This window comes from Hermetia illucens, chromosome 1 (genome assembly GCF_905115235.1).
Source record: "Hermetia illucens chromosome 1, iHerIll2.2.curated.20191125, whole genome shotgun sequence".
Lineage (NCBI taxonomy): Eukaryota > Metazoa > Arthropoda > Insecta > Diptera > Stratiomyidae > Hermetia > Hermetia illucens.
Genome location: NC_051849.1, coordinates 137,649,596 through 137,673,594, shown reverse-complemented (window position 1 = coordinate 137,673,594; position 23,999 = coordinate 137,649,596). Strand labels below are relative to the sequence as shown.

The 23,999-nt window shown below is 41.4% G+C and overlaps 3 protein-coding genes across 6 annotated transcripts in view; 2 read left to right on the top strand and 1 right to left on the bottom strand.

Annotated features, from left to right (window-relative positions):
- The first annotated feature begins 3,605 nt into the window (after positions 1-3,605).
- Positions 3,606-4,503, top strand: LOC119656342 (mitochondrial import inner membrane translocase subunit TIM14). Of its 3 annotated transcripts, none has more exons than XM_038062793.1 (4): positions 3,606-3,734; positions 3,897-3,934; positions 3,988-4,227; positions 4,298-4,503. In XM_038062793.1, the coding sequence occupies exons 2-4, from the start codon at positions 3,932-3,934 to the stop codon at positions 4,409-4,411; spliced, it is 357 nt and encodes a 118-aa protein (XP_037918721.1). In that variant the 5' UTR covers positions 3,606-3,734; positions 3,897-3,931; the 3' UTR covers positions 4,412-4,503. The 3 variants fall into 3 exon arrangements, with proteins under 3 accessions (XP_037918721.1, XP_037918720.1, XP_037918722.1); XM_038062792.1 differs by having other exon boundaries at positions 3,628-3,841; XM_038062794.1 differs by having other exon boundaries at positions 3,645-3,734; positions 3,789-3,934.
- An 11,045-nt stretch (positions 4,504-15,548) lies between these two features.
- On the bottom strand, positions 15,549-16,276 carry LOC119647088 (putative oligosaccharyltransferase complex subunit CG9662). Its single transcript, XM_038047859.1, has 2 exons — positions 16,019-16,276; positions 15,549-15,962 (listed from the first exon to the last, which is right to left on the bottom strand). Exons 1-2 carry the CDS (start codon positions 16,272-16,274, stop codon positions 15,652-15,654), a joined length of 567 nt encoding a protein of 188 aa, XP_037903787.1. The 5' UTR covers positions 16,275-16,276; the 3' UTR covers positions 15,549-15,651.
- Positions 16,277-16,509: 233 nt separating this feature from the next.
- The window catches only part of LOC119647086 (SUN domain-containing ossification factor), a 159,447-nt gene continuing 151,957 nt past the window's right edge, over positions 16,510-23,999 (top strand). For both annotated transcript variants that reach the window (XM_038047851.1, XM_038047850.1), the window contains exons 1-2: positions 16,510-16,734; positions 16,943-17,419. In XM_038047851.1, coding sequence (XP_037903779.1) covers positions 16,640-16,734; positions 16,943-17,419 — 572 coding nt within the window. In that variant the 5' untranslated portion in view covers positions 16,510-16,639. The remainder of the gene's footprint in view (positions 16,735-16,942; positions 17,420-23,999) is intronic.

Here is a 23,999-nt window from a genome sequence, read left to right as displayed (position 1 = left end):
ACGGTAAAATGCTTTCTTTAGATCCAGAAATGCAATGTAAAGAGGGCGATGCTTCTCACGGTGTTTCTCCATGAGTAACTGGGCAGCGAGTATTGCGTCATTAGTTCCGCAGTTTTTAACAAATCCGGCTTGATTCACGGTTATTTCAACGATGTCGCGAATACGGTTGTCAAGAATACGTTCAAAAAACTTCATGGTATGGGAAAGTAACCAGATCGGATGGTAATTAGAACATTCTGCTGGACTACTTTTCTTTTTCCATATTGGAACTGTTGTACTTCTTTGCCAGTCAGATAATGTTCTACCTTCCTGAATAACTCGATTAAAGTATTCACTGAGCCACAGTGTTGGGTCCCAGCTCTTCGCTTTCAAGAGCTCAGATGCGATGTCGTCAGGTCCTGTTGCTTTCCCCGACTTCATTTGTTTTATTGCCTCCTCAACTTCAGTTGCGCTGACTGGTGGAACTGCTCCAAATGTCGGCAATGATTGTGATAGTGGAGGATGAGCAAATTCTGCAGTTAAAATCTGTTCGAAGTATTCTCGCCATCTATCCGTTGCGGCTCGACGGTTGGTAAGCAAAATACCGTTCTTGTCATTAACGCAACAGAAGTGTTCGATATCATGTGTGCGTTCATTGCGGCTTTTAGCAAGTCGATACAGATCTCTCTCGCCATCCCGAGTGTCTAGTTTATCGTAAAGATTTTTCAAATGGTTCGCTCGGGTGACACCGACCGCTTTCTTTGCTTCCCGGTTGGCATTCTTATAAATTTGCCAATTAGCAGGCGTTTTATCGTCGAGAAATTTGTGGTAGAGGTGTTTCTTTTCACGGACCTTCATTTCAACATCATCATTCCAAAGCCAAGTATCTCGGTTGATGTACCGCTTACCCGGCTTGGTGACCCTGAGGGTTGCAGAGGCCGTTTTGTGGATCATGTCTTTCATTTGGTTCCACGATTCTTCCACATTCGTAATGGTTGGTAATCGCGTAAGTGAGATCATTTTTTCTTTCTTCTCACGAAATCGTCACCATTTAATATGCGGCGGACCAGTGCGTTCAGTGACTTAATTCGCAGGACGGTAATCAGGTTGAGGTGCGATGGTCTCATAGGGAACGGCTTTGCAATCAGTGACAGTGGTAAAATGTCGGCGTCTTATGAGAATATAGTCGATTTGCGTTTTACTGGTCCCACTATAAAATGTAGGAAGATGACATAATCGTTTAATGAACCATGTATTCATATGTACAAGGTCATGGGAGTCCGCAAAATCGATTATGCGCTCTCCACCCTCATTGCGCGCTCTAAACCTCTTTCCTCCATGGCACCTGATACCATCTGCCTATTCACCCACATGACCATTAAGGTCGCCGGCAATGATGATATAGTCGTCAGTGTACATCTTGCAGGTCTTTTCATCGAAAAGTTACCAGAAGGCATCTTTCTCAGTATCAGGTCGACCTGTCTGTGGTGCGTTCGCGGTGAAGAAGTGAATAGTGCGATCGGCTGATATAATGGTGGGCTTCATCAGCCGATCATCAAATCGTTTGACTTCTTTAATGGCATCACGGAAGCCCTCTGAGATGGCAATGCCAACGCCGTGTTGAGTGTGTGGACTACCAAAATAGAGAAGTTTATAGTCATTTTTATCGCGTTCGCATTCAATGTCACAGTTACACCAAGTGGTTCATCAACTCGTACTCAAGGTATGGGACAACGAATCAGTCTGACGATTGGCAACGAGGCGTTATCTGTCTCATACATAAAAAGGAGATATCAAACAGTGCAGCAATTATAGTGGTATCACGTTGCTGAGTACCATCTATAAGATATTCTCCTCTATCTTGCTAGGCCGGATAGTCCAATACGCCCAGAACATCATTGGCATATACCAAAGAGGCTTCACTCCAGGCAAATCAGCAACAGATCAAATTTTCTCTCTGCGGCAAGCGATGGAAAAACTATTAGAATATGGACAACAGTTGCACCATCTATTCATCGACTTTAAAGCCGCCTATGATAGCATAGCCATGGTAAAACTATGCACGGCCATGAGAGAATTCGGTATCCCGAAGAAATTGATAAGACTGACCCTGACCAATGTGCGAGGCCAGATAAAAGCAGCAGGATCACATCGACATCAACAACGGTCTACGACAAGGGGATGCGCTATCATGCGTCCTCTTTAACCTGGCCTTCGAGAAAGTGCTCCGTGATGCTGAGGTAAATGCAAGAGGTACAATCCTCTTTAAGTCCACCCAACTACTGGCCTATGCTGACGATATCGACATCATGGGAAGAACCATCCGAGACGTACAAACTGCCTTCATCCAGATCGAGCAGGAGGCGATTGGCGCGAGATCTCGGGCTGCACATCAATGAAGGCAAAACAAAATGTATGGTGGAAACGTTAACACCGAAAACCAACCAACCAACAACATCAAATCGCACTGGTCAAACGGGAAGAATAAAGATAGGAGACTACAACTTTGAGACCGTTGATAATTTCTCCTATCTAGGGTCGAAAATCACAACCGATAACAGCTACGGTGATGAAATCCGCGCACGGTTGTTGGCAGTCAACAGAGCCTATTTCAGTTTACAAAAACTGTTCCGCTCGAAACGTCTCACCATAGGGTCAAAGCTCTTACTGTACAAGACAATGATCCTGCCAGTCGTCATGTATTCGTCGGAGACTTGGGTTCTTAGCAAGAAGAATTGCGAACTCTAGGCCGCGTTCGAGAGAAGAATCCTCCGAAGAATTTTTGGCCCGATTTTGGACGATTCCGTAGCCTACATAACGACGAAATCTATGAGCGATACCATGACTGTCTGGTTGTGGATAAAATCCGGCTTAGTAGGTAACGGTGGGCGGGTTACTTAATCCGTATGGATGAGGATGATCCAGCCCAGAAAGTTTATAAGGACATTATCTATGGTAGAAAAAGAAGACGAGGCAGACCTGGAGCGATGCCCTAGGTCAGGATGGGGGCCTTTTCCGAAGGGCTCTCGCGAGTTCCTCGGTCTTTCCAGTTGGGGTGCCAGCATTTAACGTGTAGATACACATCTGTTTTGTTCATATTAATTTACTAACGTCCTGACGCTGTCCATGCGTCCTTGCCCATTTTCCGACAGAACCGGGGACCGTCCTACCGCGTCAACTGAGGTGGACGCCCTAACATTTTTCCGAGGTTTGTTACTCGCTCCGATTGTCTCCTTTCTAACGACATTGGATGCATTTTCTTGGTCGACCTGTCACCAAGAGACATCAGGTGTGATTTAGCACAGTGGAATAACTCCAACTATACTTTATTTATCTCTTTCCTTGATTTCAGCATTTTATTTTTGTTTTACTGAGGATAGTCCAAAGTACGTTGCCTCAAACCATCCTCCTTTACCTGGACTCGGGACCAGCATACTATTTAATAGCATTGCATACAAATATAATTACATATAGTATTTCTTAAATAATTACCTCCTCAAAGTTCCGTTTTGACATTTAAACGGAAATGACATTCACTGCACTCCGCGCCGTGGGATTCGCGAGCCTCGCAGCTGTTATATTAGAATACGCTTCCCAAAATACTGACTCAAACTAAATGTCATTTTGACATATTTTAAAAATTCAAATGCAGAACACAGCTGATTGCTTGACGGATCGAGCACACATTGGTTTAGCGTAGTTTGATTTCTGGAATCCACTCTCAGATTACTCGAAGGCAAATTTACATTTTTAGGGTAAATGTTATGTTTATCAATATTCTAAATATTGTGTTGAATGCTCTCAAGTAGATCCACCATTGATTTTTCTTGTAATCCGATCGGCGATACATGTTTATTTTTAAATAATTACGCAAAAGTATTTTTAAATCGTTTATCGTCTATTCTTCGGTCTTCCAGCTATAAAGATATCCATCCAAAACAATAAATCAAGAATGGTAAGTGTATTTATTCTCGAAAAGTAGCCTCTGATGAAATTCGAACCTATTAGGCGAGCACAGCTGTTCTAGCCGGTCTCGGCCTTGCGGCAGTCGGTTTTCTTGGGAAACACCTCATGCGCCGAATGCCTGCGATGAGCGAGAAGTTGACGGAGGCAATAAAGACCTTGCCCAAATTCGATGCTGAATCGCTAGCCAATTCGAAATACTATAAAGGAGGATTCGAACCGAAAATGAACAAACGAGAAGCATCGCTTATCCTCGGTGTCAGTCCTACGGCGTCGAAAAATAAGGTAATGCGTAAATACTATTGAATAAGTAGAACGACGATAAGGAATAGTGCTTCGATTCCCCTAATTACAGGTGAAAGATGCCCACAAACGAATAATGTTGTTAAATCATCCAGATCGTGGCGGGTCACCATATCTTGCAGCCAAAATCAACGAAGCCAAGGATCTTTTAGATAATTCGAAGTAGGAATATGGCCTAGCGGTAGCTCTGAGAGTTTGGTAGAGCCCAAATTGCCTTGTACAAAAGTTAGTTGCTTTAATATATTATCAAGTTTGAAATTTGCTTGGTTTTGCTTACATATTCACATCTATGGGAGGTCAAATACCGGGTTACATTGAGGAATATTTCCTCTATCATCAAAACTAGCAGCACCACTTTCAATTTGGAATGCAGATTTCACTTCAAACGGTAAACAAAGTGAATCTTCCTCTTTCCTCTAATCGTTATTAGAATTGATTCAATGTATGTCTGTCCGTGTTTCTGTCTGGCATCATTTTGCACTGGTTTTAAGGGGGCTCCATGTACTTTTACAGAATATAGTCATAGTTTTGTGAAACTGATCATATTTTTAATGCTGGGTGAAACATAGAGGAGAGAGCTCAAAAATGCCCCAAAAAGTGTAGGTTTCGTTTTAAGAAATTATTCAACTGAAAAATCTAACTTCATCTTAGAAGTACAAAATTTGGTAGGGTTATAAGTAATAATTTAGTGCACAATTTTGGAGTTCGAAAAAACCCAACTATTATTAATAAAGTTATAGAAGGTAAAATTTGTGTAGTTCACGTGGATTTATCGCACTCTAAGACTCGTAATCATCATATAAAGTGAACTCATATGAACGGCGGAGTTGGAAATACATAAGGAATGTTTTCAATTTTTAGGCATGTACGAATGGGAATCCGTGCATAGCAAACTTCTCACACAAGATTAAATTAGAGTCTTTATACCCAAAGGGTCCAGCTTTCGGTATTCCGACTTGTTTAGCCCTTATTCCGATAGTCGGGGGTCAACTTGGTTCTGGTTCGCCTCTTTTCTCGGCAGTAAGCTTGAGACGGATAGAATCGGGAGATTCTCAAGTCACTATCTAGTATCGTCAAAGGCTTTTCCCGCTTCTCCATGATAAGTGCAGTACAATATCGATCTCGAATTTCCTCATTTCGAACGTAATCATAGCGAGTTAAGTCTGTTTTCTGCACAAAGGGAATGCGCTCACGGAACAGCAATATTGAAAGCGATCGTCTGTTTTCAAAGAAAAGGACAGTTCATTAATCAATGTAGGCAGTTTGTTAGTCGTTGAAAGAAACCCGACATTTTGTGTTTTGAAAACCGAAAACAATACCTTTTCTTTGGAAGGGAGGAAAAACCAACCAGGCTGCATTCACTGACTGGCACTGGTCAAGAAATAATAATTTTCATATGCGCTAGCCGACATTCATTCTCTTTACTGATATAAATACTGATAATTTCAAATACACAGTTTTTTTTCGAAAACGGTATTTGGGAGTTTTACAGTGCAATCCACTATAGAAGTGATTTCTGTCATTAGTGAATATAAGGCGGAGAGCCTATTCTCGCAACCATAGATGGCGAAAGAGAATAAGTTCTTAGATATTGTCGATATACTATAGTCCCCCAAAACGAACTTGAAAAACCCAGTTTAGACTTTACCTGCAATGTTCCCTGATCCCGTTGCTGTCGTTCGATCGTTGTGCGTGCGTTTGATTTCATTTATTTCATTATCTCTTCAACTATTCTCGAAGTATTTTCGCAGTCTGTCTGTTGCGGCTCGTCGGTCAATACGCAAGGTATTGTCTCCGTTGTTAACAGCAGAAGTATTTGATATTCTAGGTGTACTGATATTGACTTTTGGCAAGATGATATATATCTTTCGCGCCGTCACAAATATCCAATCAATCAAAAAGCTGTTTGTAGTGAGCTGCTCAAGTAACAACAGACGTTTTAAACATTGAATGCATTTAACATTTTTACTTTTATTAAGCTTCTTTTTTCTGTAAATATGTATATTTCGCGCATTGCTGAACACATTGCCTCCAACAATGTACTGTAGGGTACCGTTACGGTCTTGAATGGAGTGCTCTAACACAATTCAATTCCCCGATCCAATTGGATTGTTGCGCCAACGATTATTATTATGTATATTTTGAGAACTAGTTGCTGTCTCTCTCAGCGCTAGAATTCCAACTTTGTCCGCTTGCTTTGCTTCATGTTTGCGGCAAGAAAATAGCGGCATTTCATAAAAATATAGTCGATCTGCGTCTGATTGGTGCCACTGTGACGGGGCTTATTACTTCCAAGCCCTTGCCTGGAATTTGAATTTTTAATTATCTTTTTTCCCTAAAAGTTAGCTAATTGCTAAAGGATTAAGTAGAACTGCTCTACTCAGTAGAGGTTACTGTCTACTCACTTTGTGAATTACAATGAGAAGCAAGTCAGATGTTGCATCTAAATATATAAACACGGCTTTCATTGCATTTCTGCGATCAATCACCATTTGCACCTGGTAGTTTTCCAAACCACTACAAAATATAGGTAGATGTGAAAATCGTTTAATAGACCTTTCTTGACTTCAGGACGCATAATTTTTTTATTGGAATCGCGGAAACCCTGAGAGATGGCAAAGACAACCCCAACTGGAAGCGCGAGCCACAAATGTAGAAAAGCTTATAACCTTTTTTGTCACGTTGGCTGTCTTTAATAATAAGGAGGATTAAAAACTGATTGTTTTCAACAAATCCTCAATTATATAGCAAACAGGTGCTCATGGATGATAGGCAATAATTTTACAACTTAGCTGATCGGTTAGGACAAGAATATGATGAGTAAAATTCAACCAAGAACATGGGAGTCATTGATCATCATCAACGGCGCAACAACCGGTATCCGATCTAGGCTTGCCTTAGTAAGGAACTCTAGACCCCCTGCGGTTGTTTGCATTTGCGCCCAGGTCCACCAATTCGATATCCCTAAAAGCTGTCCTGACCTACGCCATCGTTCCATCTAAGGCAGGGTCTGCCTCGTCTTCTTTTTCTACCATAGATATTGCCCTTACAGATATATCACAACTGATAACAGCTACGACGATGAACTCCGCGCACGGTTGTTGACTGCCAACAGAGCCTATTTCAGTCTATAGAAACTGTTTCGGTCGAAACATCTCATCATAGAGTCAAAAGCTCTTACTGTACAAGACAATAATCTTGCCAGCCCTCATGCGTTTCTCGAAGAAAAATTGCAATTTCCTGGCGGCATTCGGGAAAAGAATTCTTCAAAGAATGTTCGACCCCCCCATGAGGTTAGACAATTCCGTAGCCTATATAACAACGAAATTTATGAGCGATACCACGATCATTTGGATGTGGATAAGGTCCGGCTGAATAGGTTACGGTGGGCGTATGAATGAGGATGATCCAGCCCGGAGGGTCTATAAGGGCAATATCTATCATAGAAAAAGGAGACAGCTTTTTGAGATATCAACTTGGTGGACCTGGGCCGAAATGTCTGGAGTTCCTTACTAAGGCAGGGCTAGACCGTTGATGATGATAATGATGTCCGGATGGCTCAGTCAGTGGTTAGAATGAGTAAGTGAGTCCAATCAGCGCAATAATCCCAGACGAACGCAATGCTGACTACATTGCCTCTTACAGGGTACGGAAGTCCTGCAATGTCCTGTTACGGTCCTGAATGAAGTGTTGTTCTGATCCAATTGGATTGTGGTGCCAATGATTATTAATATTATGTATAGCCCGGCCTTTCAGCTCGTTATGAAAATTTTGCGGGACTTATCCCGTCGTTGAAACTACTAACTACGATCATTTGTAGTCTCTAAGTCAGCTTCATATCGCCTGCCAATTATGAAGCACGCTTGTTCTTCCTTGAGAAGCAGAACTAGATCGGGCCTATTGTGGTTAACACTGTGGTCGGTGGCAATAGCGTGATCCTAAAGTAGTTTGATCCGATCATTTTTCAAGATTTTCTGTGGAGTATACTTAGAATAACGATTGTAGTTGGCCACTAAGTTATACTTCAAGGCAAGGTTGTTTTCAGGACAAGACCGAGAAGCCATTCAAATTCCCCCAGCAATTTAAGTTTAACCATTGCTATAGCAGGTGTTGTTGTTTGCAATATGCCGAGGTATTTGTATCATAGATGTTGTCCCAATCCGTACCCTCAATTTAGATGGCATTTTGTTTGTATCCTTCACTGTCAGTGTGTTTTCTCTGAACTGCATGCGGACAGCCCTATTGAACTGGATGGTGATGTCCAAGAAGGAGCGAAGTGGGTTTTCGTCTTTGGCATACAATTTGATGTTGCCAATATACATTAAATGGGTCAATGTACATTTCGACAGTATGCTATGTTTGACTAGGAACTCGTATTTGTTTTCATGCAAAAGATGGCATAACCTACTCAAAGCCACCGGGTTTAGAAAATAGCCTTGGAAGACTCCACGCCTGATTGGTATCTCTCCTGATGTTTCTATGGATAGCTTTAGAACTTTGTGTTCGAATTCTTCAACATTCTTCTTACGAGAAGAGCACCTTTTGGGCTCCCGGCCTAGCGTTTGGGGGAATCTCATATCTCATATTCTTCGGATGGGACCTGAAATGCGGTCAATATCCCTAGTTACTAAGGTTCTTCTGACTACTGGCTTCATGAAATGCTTTATAGGGTGAGCATTTAAGTTGCTCCTTTGATTAGTCCGGTAAATTGACCACTCCACACTGAGCTCAAGTGAAAATTTTTGAAAAATTTGTTGCCTGGTTAGTAAGGCAATTCGATTATTTATTATCAGCCGGTAGTGGTTGATGACGTTCTGTTCCGGAACTTATATTAGTTCCTGGAAACGGGTTATAAATGCGTCATGGAGTCGATGTCTGTACCATGCTGGTTTCCATTCCAAATCTGTGGCAAGGTTTGGATCTGAGTGGTGAACTACCATCTTTGTAATATGTATACTCTGCAGAGAATCTTGGGAAATTATCGGGTCAAACTGCTACACACTATCGACCAAAGTGTTAATTATAATTGACTCGTTCTAGTTCTGTTTCTCAAGGAAGAACGAGTGTGCTTCATAATCAATGTAGACGTACCGTTTGACTGCAATATTGTTGACAAACAGCCAGAAAAAATCCGGAACTATACTCTCTTGGCGGACAATATGAAGCAGACTTGGGCACTACAAAAGGTCGAAATAGTTCTTTGGTAAAACAATTCAATTTTTTAGTTTTAGAATGAAATAATTTATTTTATTTTAATTATTTATGTTTCTTTGACGCTGCAGTTTTTCCTGAGAGAAAACTTCCTCTCTTGATTTCATCCTGCATTTTCGCTCTCAAAAATTGTTTTTTGATGTCATGGCGTCCGACATGCAAGCTGCTTGCTCCGCTACAACACTCCACCCCAGCTGAAACCAAAGAGGGTTTCAACGAGGAACCAGATGCACGTCTCCCTCAATTCACCTGCCGCAAGGCAAAGTGCTCTAGTCGAGCCAAGAAAACCATGCCCCCGACGTTGAGGCTATAATTTTGTGGGCCTCGCCCGAGGACTTTGGAGGGTCCTTGTAAGGTGGCTGCAGCTGCTTCCGAGAGGCGTTCGTCTCGATTGTGAGGCAATACCTGAAATCGTGTCAGTCTCACAAGGTGGATTGTGTGGAAACGCTTGATGGACCGAGGGAAAACTCCTACCTTTTTTCTCACATGCTTTGCACTGCTGGCACGCGATGCACTGTCTGGCCCAAGAATTGATTCCTAGTTCATGGACGGTCAGAAATGCTTTGCGGTTTGTTGTCCGAATGCCTAAGTGCGTCAGATCGTGAACGATGTGAAATACTTCCTTTCAGAAATCGACTGGAATACTAGATTGTTCAATAAGTTTTGCGGTTCGATAAAAGAGGGTGTTGTCACTAGCCAAATTTTTTTTTGTGAGTAGAAGTCCTAGACATCTCATTTGGCTGTGTAAGCAATATTTTGGCTGAAGTGTTGGGTTTCAGAAAGCTGTGCCCACAATGGGTACCGCATTTGCTAACAATGGAACAAACACACATTCGAATGCGACTTTCTCAGCAACATTTAGAGCGTTTTCGAAATGATAAAGTGGATTTTGTGGGTCGATTCATCACTATGGATGATACTTGGGTTTGTCACCAAAATTCTGAATCAAAACAAGAGGCTAGAGAGTGGATTGAACCTGGCTCTTCGGCTCCGAAACGAGTTCGTGTCCAGAAATCGGGCAAAAGGTGTTAGCATCAGTTTTTTGGGAATTTTGTTTGTGGATTACTTGCAAACTGGTAAAACAAATTCTGAATATTATTGCAACCTTTTAGAATAGCTGAAGGAAAAAATTCATGAAAAAAGACTAGGTTCGCAGAAGAAAAAAATTCCTTTTCATTAGGACAGTGCACCGTGTCACCAGAGCATTTTGACAATGGCCAAAATCCATGAAGTCAAGTTCGAATTGTTGGAGCATCCACCGTATTCACCAGATTTGGTCCCTAGCGACTTTCATCTGTTTCCAGACTTAAAAAATGCTTGCGTGAAATGCGTTTTTCATTAAATGATGAGGTCATAACGGCTGTGGAAGCATATTTCAGATTCTCACTTCAGGGATGGAATTCATGAATTGGAATCTCATTGGAACAAGTGTATTGATGTTCACAGAGACTATACTAATAATAAAGTGTATTTCAAACCATAAAATTGTATTTTTCTTATCGAACCGCAAAACTTATGGAACAACCTGGTATATCGCCTTGGTCCTTTATCTTAAGTCTCGCAGTATATACTGGATGTTCGAAGATAGAAAACTTCCTAAATGCGTATTTGGAGTTGGTCCTCAAGCTTTGAAGAACTGCGTCTTGCTTCTGCCGCTACGATCCGGGAAATCGACATTAGCGGGGATTTTGACCTCTGCAACATGTTATAAAACGTTGGGAATTACGTTATCTTTTCGACACACGTGTTGAATGTCAGAAGTGAATTGGTTGACAAAGTTCAAGTACCGAAGTTGGTGAGGGGACGCTTTATCGGGCTTTTGTTTCAAAGCAAAAGTGGCTTATGGTTAGTGAACAATATGAACGGCCTGCCTTCAAGGGAAAACCGGAATTATTTAAGCCATCATAATGAACTCAAAGAGTCCGAAAGCTGGAGCTTAAGGGAGTTGATGGGATGCCTTCCAAGTTCAAAGTTGAGAATGTACGGCAGTTTGTGACAGTGTCATACGCCATTGGGTTTAGTGACCATGTGAAGTTGCGAAGACCAACAACTGTCTGAAGGTCTGCAAATACTCTGCTTAAGAAGTTCTTCAAATTCTTTCCGCACAACTGCGAGCTTTTGCGGTGGTAATGGACGCATCTTCGAAAAAATCGGGGAGCCGGTAGTATTGATGTGGTGTTGAACATGATGCTTATCGGGCTCAGAGAGACTACGCTCGGTAGTGACGCTGCGGAATTTTTGAACAAGTGTGTAAGTGGGTCGGAAATGTCTGAGACCTGTTATGCAGATCTACTGGCAATCTATAGTGGCACAGGGAATCGGCGCCTAAGATGGGAATGCTGATGCCCGCGGTAATGAAGCGTCAAGAAAGCGCTCGTTGAAGTCCTAAACTCAAGTCTATCTGCCTGCAGTCATACGTGCGGATCGACGAAGAAATTGCTGCCGCAAGTTTCAACGATTGCGGTATTAATTATTATGCCGGAGTATGGGAAGAACCGAGACTTCAACGCCTGTATCGACCAGGTATTTACGCCGGCTCAAGAAGTCGTAGATTGTGAGGCGATGTAGTGCTGGATTTCGGGTAGCAGTCGCCAGAACTTCTGGCAAGTCTGGTTTTTGGGGTGAGAAATTGCAGGGGTTGATATATTTCCAAGTATCTTCGGCGAATTTACGATGGTACTAGCATGCTCCGACTCTTGCCGAAGGTCCGACGACCTAATATCCGATCGCCCATTTCGGGAGGCGGGTCCAGACCTGGATCTAGTCCTACTTTCCGAACGCAAAGCACTGACGGCCTCTGCCAACTCAGAAACGGTAGCTGTTAATGCTGTCACCATTTGCTGCGGCTGAGCCACCTGGCTTAAGTTTCTGCGAGGCACCTCACCGTACGTACGTACGCGGTGACCGCTAACGTGTCAAGAGGCTCCGCACATGTCAGATGGTCTGTGTGCTCTCCGGGAGTTTCTGCAACAACAAAGAGTGAATTTGTCCCACCCAACTGCTTCGTTAAGCGCAGCAGTTGACTTGGCGCACGGTTACCTAGCGCTATGGAGATGCTGTAGTGTGGAACCGCTTAGGGAGGATTCACCTGAGCTCCACACCAAAGTAGTGCAAATCACCACGACTTGAAACTCACCCACTTGAGTAGCTCGACCACCTGTTGGTAGCAGGTTGACAGTCACGGGCCAACGTAGGAACCGGACAGTTCAGTCTGTGTCCGTACAAAGTAAATGTATAAATAATTAAACAAATCACCAATCAGCGAATAAATTTAAATTTATATCTTATATAGAATGCTATAAGAGAGTTGTGATTTTCGTGCGACGGAATTTAAAAAAAAAGAATAAAATTAATTAATTATAGTATTATAATAATTTTAATAATAGTAATAACGTTAGCTCTGTCAGTAAGTGGTAGAGTTTAGCCGCCTCACTTACTGACAGACGCTTTATGAACTGTTCTTTTAGTTTTTCATAAGAGCAGTCCTCGAGAACGTCGGAGACAAGCTCATGTGGCCCGTCCAGCGCCTGTTTGAAGCGAATGGCTTTCATTGTGACGCCGGCCAAAACGAATTGGGCCTCGAGCTGAAGGAACCACGCTGCCAGGCTCCTACGCGAAAACGGCGGCACCCGTACGACACGGCAGTTACCGAGGGACTCACCTCTATTCCGGTCGACATCGTGGGCGAACATCCCCCAAGATATCAAACTAGTGCAGAAAACAGCGGAGAAAGAAAAATTATGTTGCGCCATCTCTTGCGGCGTTCTCTTTTCTTAATATTTTGTTAGTTTTTTAAAAAAAATGTTAACAATAAATTTTAAGTTGTGTTTGAACGAAAAACAAATGATCTTCACAACCACCTGAGGCACGTTATCATTGATACGACCACAAACATACTTGGTCCCAGCCGCAAAAGAAGTCGGAACGGCTGGTTTGACGATGAATGTAAGCTAGCAACGGAACGGAAGAATGTCGCATACCGAGTAATGTTGCATTCTCAAAGAACGCGGACCCGCGCAGAGACTTATCACGAACTCCGTCGAGCGGAGAAGCGACTTCACAGACGGAAAAAGGAAGCCTAGGAGAACCAACAAGTCTATGAACTAGAAAATTACAGGGAACATTCGCACCAGGCGCGGAAGTTTTACCAACAAGTCAGCATTGACGTATACCAAAGAGGCTTCACTCCAGGCAAATCAGCAACAGATCAGATTTTCTCTCTGCGCCAAGCGAAGAAAAGACTGTTGGAATATGGACAACAGTTGCACCATCTATTCATCGACTTGAAAACCGCCTATGATAGCGTAGCCAGGGTAAAACTATACACGGCCATGAGTGAATTCGGTATCCCGACGAAATTGACAAAACTGACTAGGCTGACCCTGACCAATGGGCGAGGCCAGATAAAAGCAGCAGGATCACTCTCAAGACCATTCGACATCAACAACGGTCTACGACAAGGGGATGCCCGACCTCTTTAACCTGGCCCTGGAGAAAGTGATGCGTGATGCTGAGGTAAATGCAAGAGGTACGATCCTTTTTAAATCCACCCAACTACTGTACAAGACTATGATCTTGCCAGTCCTCAGGTATTCCTCGGAAACCTGGGTTCTTAGCAAGAAGAATTGTGAACTCTTAGCCGCGTTCGAGAGAAGAATCCACCGAAGAATTTTTGGCCCCCTACATGAGGATGGACGATTCTGTAGCCTACATAACGACGAAATCTATGAGCGATACCATGACCATCTGGTTGTGGATAAAACCCGGCTCAATAGGTTACGGTGGATGGGTCACTTAATCCGTATGGATGAGGATGATCCAGCCCGGAAAGTCTATAAGGGCAATATCTATGGTAGAAAAAGACGAGGCAGACCCTGCCTGAGATGGAGCGATGGTGTAGGTTAGGACGCCAGACAGCTTTTAGGAATATCGAATTGGTGGACCTCGGCGCAAAACTGGGATGTCTGGAGTTCCTTACTAAGGCAAGCCTAGACCGGATACCGGTTGTTGCGCCGTTGATGATTTTTGAGAAAAGTTCGTGTGGCAGGCAGACAGACGAAACCAATTTTAATAAGGTTTTCAGCATGACTTTAAAAAGTTGAAATTTCTAGTCTTGCCTCTTTAAGGAGAGGAGCGTCATTTTAGTTTGAAGAGCCGAGAGACATGCAAGAGTCCAAAGTAGGAGGTCTAAAAAATTTTACGTGTTAATTGCAGTCATAGTCAATTTTCCAAATACTCCACTGATAGTGACTTCTCTGTGGGTTGCGGATTGAGAACTCACTCGGAATTTTGCGGGGTCGCCCCAGAAACACAAGGTGCAGAACAGGGGAGGAAAAGTGCAAGCGTCTCGGTAAATAATGGCGATCTGAAATATATACACGAAAGAGTCAACTTTGAAATACTATTTTAGATTTTTCGGTTTGCTAGATTCTGAGAACGGGTCATTGAAGTAATTGACCTATTTCGCTGCAAATTTCAAAGAAGTTATTTAAAGTTTTGCATCCTGGAGAGCCGGGCCTGGAGCAACGGGCGTTAAAATACTCATAACTTGGTCAATTTTACTCCAATCAATTTGAAAATCTGACAAAATATTCTTGAGATGCAAAGTAAAATACCCTGCACGCAGGTGTGGTTGTCGCGTCATATCTCATGTAGGGGTTTACGGTAACCATATACTTTCCCAGAGTTTGGCAGTAAAAGGGGTAATCTACTTCCTATAGTGTCGGAGGCCGAGTAGTCTCTAAAATGTCACCACACATTGCAGCTACTATATACGGGGTTTCCTTGCATACATAACAGATAGATGGCTTTCGTTCAAAGGATACAGACAGGTTTCGCCCAAATATGTTGCTGCCAATTAGCATAAAATGGATGATGTTCGAAAACACTTACATTTCTCCTTTTTGTAAGATTTTTCGGCTATTGTGGAACATGTAAGGATGGTGAAAAAAATTGGGTACCCGCAAGAGTGGATACTTACAGTAAATATATTCCGTTGCTGCTGGGTCTAAGAAAGCCGTGCACGTGAATTAATTCAGACTTGCTGTCGGTAACACCGCGTAAGCAACGAGGAACCATAGAAAAACAACAAGTTTGCTCGTTAATTTGAGATTATAGCTTATTATTAGAGACAGTTAGATACAAATGGTTGATAGAAAATTGTCGGAGTGTTAAACATTTTCCGCTGTATTTCTCCTACGGTTGTAGGTATCCTGGCAGCTTCATTCGCATGAATATCCACGTTGTGAAGAAAGATACTAAAATGAAAATGAATCCCATAGCAGTCACAAGAATGCGGTTTAATTTCGCTTTGCCCGGAGCGTGCGTTTGGTCCATTATTATAAAGCCCAGCCCGCCAAGGGTGAACAGAAAACTACTCGCTAAGCCTTCCATGATGTACTGTCCATTGACACGATATGGCATGAAGGCGACCGGCCGCGAGTGACCGTGTTCGTCTGTCGTCGAACCAACACTTGGGGGTTCCACAATCACGTCATAGATGATTCCTTTAGAGAAAGTTTTATATCGAAAATTGCCCATTGAATAAATAAAATATTCAAACCTCCGGTCACAAGGAAGTAGGAGAGGAGCACCATCGAGAACATCGTCATAGCAGAAGGCTGACGAAACCATGAGGGCACTCTAACTCTTAGATTCGGCACTTCTAAGATTGCGAAAGGAATACTGTACAGAGATTCTAACATTTTTGCAAAAGGCAATAATGAACTTGTGTTCCAAAGAATATCTCCAGCGGCAATGTCCCTATATGACGTGACACCGGTATGTTTTCTTATCGGGCTTTGACAAGTGACAGTCATTTACTCAATTCACAATGACAATTCTCTTTTCAAAACTATATTATTATAGTTGATTAGTTTAATGGGAAAGTATATAATGAAAGACTAAGGAAGTTAATATATCTTCTTTTCTTTCTTTCCATCTCAAAGAAAATATATTCTTTAGGAAAACTTGATTATTTGCTCGATAGTAACGGATCCGCCTACCGAACATAGCCAACTGTCATTAATGCCAATTCGGTTCAATAATAACACGGCCGTCAAACTGACATTTTATCAAATTTTAGTACACGTCAGTCTATAATTCGAAAACATTTGTTATTCTTGCTCTAATGTGAGGAAATCGTTTTCCATTCCCCCAAAAAATCATAATTGGGCCGCCCCTTATGATTTTCGGTTGTACGGTGGACGAATCGATCAAAATGCGTCATCGGTTAAGTATCGCGTACATGAGCCTACTTCTCATATCCCTCATTTCTAGGTGAGTACTTGAAATTTAAAAATCTTAAATTGAGAAAAAGCATCTGCGGACTTGTTCCATGAAGGCCAACTGATTGGAACATGTAGCACTGCCTTTCGGTAATGTTTACATGCCAATTTGGTCTACCGTTATTACGTAAATGTAGAATTTTTGCATTCAAAGTTGGCCGAGGTATTGATGAGTTTTTACTGTTTCTTTTCTGTTACAGCTGCCTACTTTTTCTTATTGTTGCCTCGGAAGCTACAAAGCCGACAAATGATGGAAGCCGTGAAGCGGAATCACCGCATATTGTACTTGCAGATGATAGTGTCAATGACGGATGTGTAAAGGATTCCCTGGTGGGAGCGCATGAAGGGGTAGTCGCGGGTGTTCCGCCACCCGCTAGTGACTCAGTGTCGCGTCAAAAGTCTGATTCAAGTTACGTGCCCAGAAGTGAAGTCTATAGTGAAGGAAGTGCATTGAGTGGCAAAAGTGAGAGTTCTGGTGGTGATAAGAACAAGCAGTTTGGAAATGTGCCAAACGCTGTGGAGAATACCAACCAACAGAATGTGCAAGCAGTGGAGCATACTGAGCCGCCGCAACCGGCACCAATCGACGCAGAGCGGAATGGGGGGCCTGCAACTGCAGAGTCGGCAGCCACAGCTCCGGACGCTGGTGATATCGCTAAAGATGTTGCGGAAGAAACGTAAGTCTGTGCATTATAAAAGTTTGCAATGTGGGTATTGAGCCGCTGGAGCGTTTCGCTTTCTTTATTTGCTCAGGCGGTTGCCGTTTCTGATCCACAAGCGGAATGATGTAACTGCGTTCATTGCGCTGGTAGTCGTTTGAAATGGCTCGAGCTGCTGGTTAGCAGCCACAAAATAATTTACTTAGGTGCGGTCAGTGATCTTTTGGTTTAGAGCTTCCTATATTGTCCTCGATTCAAGCCGGCACTGAATATGTAGTTAAATAATACATCCTTGGTGGTTGATCTCAAAAATGATGGAACAATCGTTCAGACTATGATGATGCGAAATATGGAATTATGAAATTATTATTGATTTCCGATTTTAAGCCAACGAAAGTGTATCACGCATCACGTTATAGTCGACACGAGATAAAATTATTCTTGGACATTGGACAAACTTGTCCAAGTTCTTATCGCCCAGTTAATTTACGACAATATTCCTCCATTTCGGCCAGTAATACATGATCTATTCTACTTTGGAATTGGAATTTGCAACGGCATCAATTACACATAGATGTTACTCATAGTACTTTGCATTGAATATTGTTCGTTTAGCAAATAATGTGATTTCATGTGATACTTATGAATTTTGATTGTCAGAAGCGTCGCCTCAAATTAACCGGACTAGCTTATCCACAATTTTAATATATTATGTAGCAGTTTAACAGAAAAAGAGATAATCAGTGAAATCCGTTGCGCAACTCATAAACTAATCATTCGCAATGAGAAAATAGAAAAAAATGTTTCTAGTTGAAGTGGTCAAACAACTATACTTTTACTCTGAGGAATTATATGTCGTTAAATACGAGATAGTTGTATAAGAATTTTGAGATAATTAAGATTTTGCGCCTGACATTGAACACTTTCCAGAATTTCAGTATTGCTAGGCATTTCAAAAAAAGTAACGGTAATAACGAATGTGTTTATCATTTGCTTCGGTAGTAATACGTTTATAATTGACAGCTTTTTCTTCATCAGTTCTGGTCCTCTTCTGTCAGTAATCATTCCATTCAACCTTTATACTATTGTTTGAAGTCAAAAACCTTGATTTTCTTAATTGTAAATTTACCTTAAGTACAGAGCCTGTATGGTAGATGTCTGCGAATGCTCTTATTTCCAGAGTTCTCGGGAGAACTCACTCTCTTGACATTTCTATAGTCACTTTGGTCTTTTAATCATTACATATTCAGATATCTATCTGGTGTATAAGTATACACAGTTTTTCTTCGACAAGCCTAGCTTTCGAAGAGCAGTGGCTGTCACCTCCTAGTCTGCGCTTATATAGCGAAGGATAGAGTGTTCTGGCAATGCTAGTTAATTTAAACTCGATGTTAGGGGGTAATATCTGCTTGGAGCCACAATTTTGTGATTTTTTGACGACACAGAATCCATTTATTAAAGCCAATGGTACATTAAGGCGGACTTCTACTTCTTTTTGGGAATTATTTGCAACGCAACCACTAAAGACAATATAACGAATTTTTTAATTAATTTGTACATGTTTTGACTTTTCCCTTATCTCACCAGAAATGCAATATTTCGTTGGCTGTTTTTCCGAGCGAATTTTAATTTTTAACTCTTTAGAATTTTTATTTTAACTCTTTAGAGGCTGTAGAAATGGAAAAAAAAACAAAATTTTCAAAATCTAGCTCGGAAAGTCATAGTGAGATGTTCACTGAAAAACTGAAAAATTGATTGAATTCGATAAATATTTCTGGTAGTAAGTAAACTTTCGAGAAAGCGCGTTTACGACAAAGTATAGCATAAAACATGATTGCAAACACTTACGATTCAATCTGCAATACCAGGGCCGTAGAGTCCTTTTCTTCAATAAGAACATATTCTCGGTTGGCTGCACTTTTATCTCTCTGTTGAATCCGGGCCCCTTTTGCAGCGTCACTGACGCCACGCTCGGAATGGTCGATCAATTTCTCGTTTCCCAAAGTAATCTCCAATACGTCCATTACTTGCAAAATAAACAAAAAACCTTCGTTGAGGATTATTACTGCTAAGCGGGTTGCTATTTAAACTCCCCGTTTGCCCGAATGCAAATGTTTTCGAGCCAAAATGGCACAACAATCCATATTGGATCAGGGCCTTGAAGTGTGTTAGAGCACTTCATTCAAGACTGTAACGGTACACTACAGAACACCGTAGGAAACAATGTGGTCAGCATTACACTCGCCCGAGATTATTACCCTGATTTGATTCAGGTACTCATTCACAGCTGAGTCGCCTGGTATCCGACGTCAAATCACGATACAAATCCCACTGCCGCCAGCGATATTTGAACCGAAACCTTCCGTACGACAGCTTTGTGCTCTAACCATTCAGCTATCCGGACATATTCAAATATAGCTTTTGAAAAATTCGATGCTGTTTTGAGTGTGTGCATCTAAGCATCTTTCTAGTAAATTATCAGAAGACAGATCAATTTTTGAAAGTCCCTTGGATTTCAGCCTGACGCCACTTGTTGAGCGGACGTGTTTTTCACGAAATCCTTTTTATGGCGTATTCTTAACGTCATCTAGTGTCAAAATATGCGAAAAGCAATGGATTTGTTGAGATCACGACGGTGGAAAACCGCCTTAAGGTATAAAATTCGAAGAATTTTGTGTAAAATTCTCATGAAGAAATATTAAAAAATAAGGCGGCAGCAATTATTCGAAAGTGTCTCCGAAAAAAGAGTAATTGTGGTGCCCCCCATAACTCGGTGTTAGATCATTTGAAATCAAGTTCTTTCATTAGGTAATCGTTTTTTCCCCAGGTAATGCCGGGAGAGTTTTTGGAAATTTCAATTTTCCATTTTTTGGAATGGGCTAATTTATTATTGTAAAATAAAAAATATTAACAGGTTTGAAAAAAAACTCTCCAGCGTTACCTCGTAAATTATTCACTGAAATAATGTTAAACATTTCAAAAGGATCATTGCGGTAATTTTGGTGTTTTGAGTAATTTGTAGGAAAAACGCTTTGAAGTTTTGAACACTAAAAAAGATTGGAATAAAACATTCATAAGCGAGTTTTATCAGCTTAGCTCACATGATGCTAGGTCCATAAAAGATGTTGCTATCATCCATGATGTATAAACAGAGACAGAGGTTCCATTTAAGTGGTTTGATGAGATTTTCCAAATAAGTTGGTTTGAACTCTTATTGTTGGTCTGCGTAAAACCTGCGGCACATCGCTCCAGGAAGGCATCTTTGCTCAGATCTGCATCTTCATCTTGCTCCGATTCATCTCAAATTTTCTAACAATATTCTTGAAAGTCAAATAAAATAAAAATTAAAAACGTTTAGAGGCCAGAAATGAATAATTCGTCTGATGACAATTCAGCCACGGACTTTGCTGAAAAAATCGATGTTTAAGTTGGAATATATATGGTTGGCATTTATTCCTTGGTGGGGTATAGCGCATCAACGACACTTTCGCGCCATGTGCTGAAATGCATTTCGTTGCGAGATTCTCGCATTTCTTCTCAAGATTTCGGGTGACAGTGATAGTCACTTTCCAAGTGCTACTCCCATATAGCAACACAGAAAGAACACCATCACAGAACAGTTTGAACTTGGCTTTGGTGTTGAAGCGAAAGCGGATCTAGCGCTGTTAATACGTCGGGCAACATCCAGTTCGGTACCATTGTCGGCGGAAACCACACTGCCTAGATATCTACAGTCTAATTCCACTTGCTTCTCTTTCCAACTCCAGTGTGGGCGAAGATCTTTGACCCGGTGAGAGAGCATGCGAGATGTTACAGACCATTAACTCCCCCACGTCCTCTGGACAAGACAGTATGAAGAACATCAGCGGTAACAAGAAGAAATAGTATGCATAACAAGATTTAACCCTGGTGGACTCGCTTTGGACCTCAAATTCCTTACATTTTACCGCGGTGGTGCACTTGACATTTGGCGCCATCATATGTCACTCTTACAATAGCCATTTTCAGATATATTGACTGTTCACACTGTCGAAAGCTTTCTCGAAATCCATGAAAAGCAGGTGAAGCGGAGATCTAAACTTCGTACACTGTTGCAAAATGATCCGTAGGTGATTGATATGGTCAATGCAGGAGGCTCCAGAGCGCAAATCAGCCTGCTTTCTGTCGATTAAACTTTAGAGTAGTTCTCTGATGGGTTTCAGGATTATTTTAGCTATTATTTTTGCGACTGCAGGGAGCAAACCGATACTTCTATAATAGACTCCCCGCGTTAGAAAATGACTATATGTTTTTTTATGCCGAAATAATAGTTTTACTTGTCAAATTACCATATCCGTTAAAAAAACCAATTCCCGGTGATGTTATCGAGCGAGCAATTTGAATCTTATCTACGTGAAGGCATCCGGTTTAGTGTTTGCTATTTATTACTTTTCAATTAATCGGTTTTCCAGAGGAAAGTGGGAAATTGATACGTGAATGGACAATCTTTCAAGTTACTTTACGTTTCGGCAGTAGTGTATTATTAGTTAAGATTGGAGTTAAGGTTTAAAAAATGTTACTTCACATTGAAATGATCCTCACAATTTAAACCCAACTCCAAAGAAACTGGATTCCGTCGAACGATCCACTTCTTCCGAAAATCTCCTTTCGGAATAGCCAAAAAAGCTTTCTGCGGGGTTTTTAAGGAGTTATTTGTGCAACGAGGCACGGAACAATATTTCACCGTACTCATTAGCATTTCACGCGGGAAATTAATATTGACAGTTTTATATTTTTATGAGTAATTACCAGTTGCGGGCTACTGAAATTTCTTCGCTCGTTTTCAATCTGTTTGAATTTGGTTACTGGTTGGTGCTACGATGGCGCCTTTTCAGCACCTGAGTAGCACCCGATAAAAACATTTTTGATGACGGCTCAATGCTCATCGAAACCCTCAGGCGGATTACTCAATGTATCTGCTTTCCGATCGGCAAGATATCTGCCCCACTGTCGAGCGACAGTTGGATCATACAAGCGATCGATGTTGAACTTAGGGGTCGTAGTTCTTCAACCCTGCGAGATGTGGCGGATGCAACATGCAAGCGTAGGTAAGCGACCATAATATAGTGATCCGCTTCGAGGCCGATGTCACCGTCTCTCTTGTCATGCACATCCGGGAGACAACCAATAAATCCACTGCAGATCGCAAAATGGCCAATCTAATTGCTTGTATGTATGTATGTCGGTCAGTTGAAACTCAACCTTATGGCAGGTTCTGTTCTCGAACAATGTGCCGTGAATGACGAGGCTATGGAGGCTGCAGAAATTCACAAAAAGCCCACCTTGGTATTCAGATCACCCATCGCGATCACAATTTTATCTTGGGGAAGCGCCTCCTCAACTGCATTTAATTGCTGGTAGAAAGCATCCTTCTTCACTATATCGGAAATCTCCGCTGGTGTATAGGAATGTACAATTGTGATGCTCCTTGACCTGGGAGAACTTGACATCAGATTTGCTACCGCCACCTTCCAGATACCAATCGTAGGCCGCTTTCGGTAACCAAACGGTCTTCGGTATGAGGTTAGTTTTTATCCGAAGCGTTTTTCACGTTTTGGTAGCAATAAAGTTTGAAAATTTGCGGAATGCTAGCTCACAAACTTATATCCCTTTTAGTCATCTTTTACGATAAGCAGGGAACAATTTAAGTGCATTCTTAAGCCGCAACTCACAATCTGTCCAATTCTATGTGGATTCTATTTTATTTAATTCTGTAGTCCCGTATGAACACTGTGTTCAAATACAATACTCAAAAGTTGTATTCAAGCTCTAATGTGAACTGCAGTTTTTTAATGGAAACAGGTCCAAAATTAATGTAATCCTATATAAGTATCTAGACTCTTCTCCCTCAATGTGCCAAGGCGTTCGACGAAACCTCAGTGGCAAATAAAAAAACACTCAAACAATTAGTCTAAGTTCAAATCATCTGTAGGAAATTGCGAGTACAGATGACTTGCAGAAAATTGAAATCGATCGATTTCTTTGACATTTAATGTTTGGTTGGTATCTTAATTCATATCACAGAGTTCGGCCTATATTCTCTTAATTATTGAGGTGTCCTGAGAGAGAATCCTTATAACTCTAAAAAATAGAAAAGATGAATTGATAAAAATAAGATAAATTTTGGAAACTTTTATGCAAAAGGCGGAAGCTTATCTCATCATACTCGTATTTTTAGCGGACTCCAAAGTGTTGTTAACGAGTAGAATCTCTACCAATAATATGTCTTGTGTTCGATTGTCATCTGGTAGACTAGTAAAATGACAAGTCAACACCCACAAAACCATCGCTTCTTACTCGAAATAACCTATAGAATTATCTACTCGGACGATAGTTTAGCTATAAGAAAGAAAAATCCTAGGAGAGAAATCTTCCCTCTTTTTGCTTGTGCTGTAATCATTGCTACTTCCCTTTAATTTATCATTTGTTCGCACCTTGAAGTAAATTGGAACCCTTTCGAACGCTTTCTACGAAATAATTTACTGCCTTACGCTTACTACCACTCCATAAACGACAATGCTATGTCTTGTTGTCAGCACATAAATAACTCTAGCAATTT

Bases quoted from the DNA above. Each gene is read 5' to 3' on its own strand.
- LOC119656342 (XM_038062792.1), top strand. From the start codon at position 3,775: ATGCTCTCAAGTAGATCCACCATTGATTTTTCTTGTAATCCGATCGGC. The intron at 3,842-3,896 runs ATAATTACGCAA...TCGGTCTTCCAG, and splicing joins CGATACATGTTTATTTTTAA to CTATAAAGATATCCATCCAA. The intron at 3,935-3,987 runs GTAAGTGTATTT...CGAACCTATTAG, and splicing joins AAAACAATAAATCAAGAATG to GCGAGCACAGCTGTTCTAGC.
- LOC119647088 (XM_038047859.1), bottom strand. From the start codon at position 16,274: ATGACTGTCACTTGTCAAAGCCCGATAAGAAAACATACCGGTGTCACG. The intron at 15,963-16,018 runs GTTTGAATATTT...CTTTCTCTAAAG, and splicing joins CTACTTCCTTGTGACCGGAG to GAATCATCTATGACGTGATT.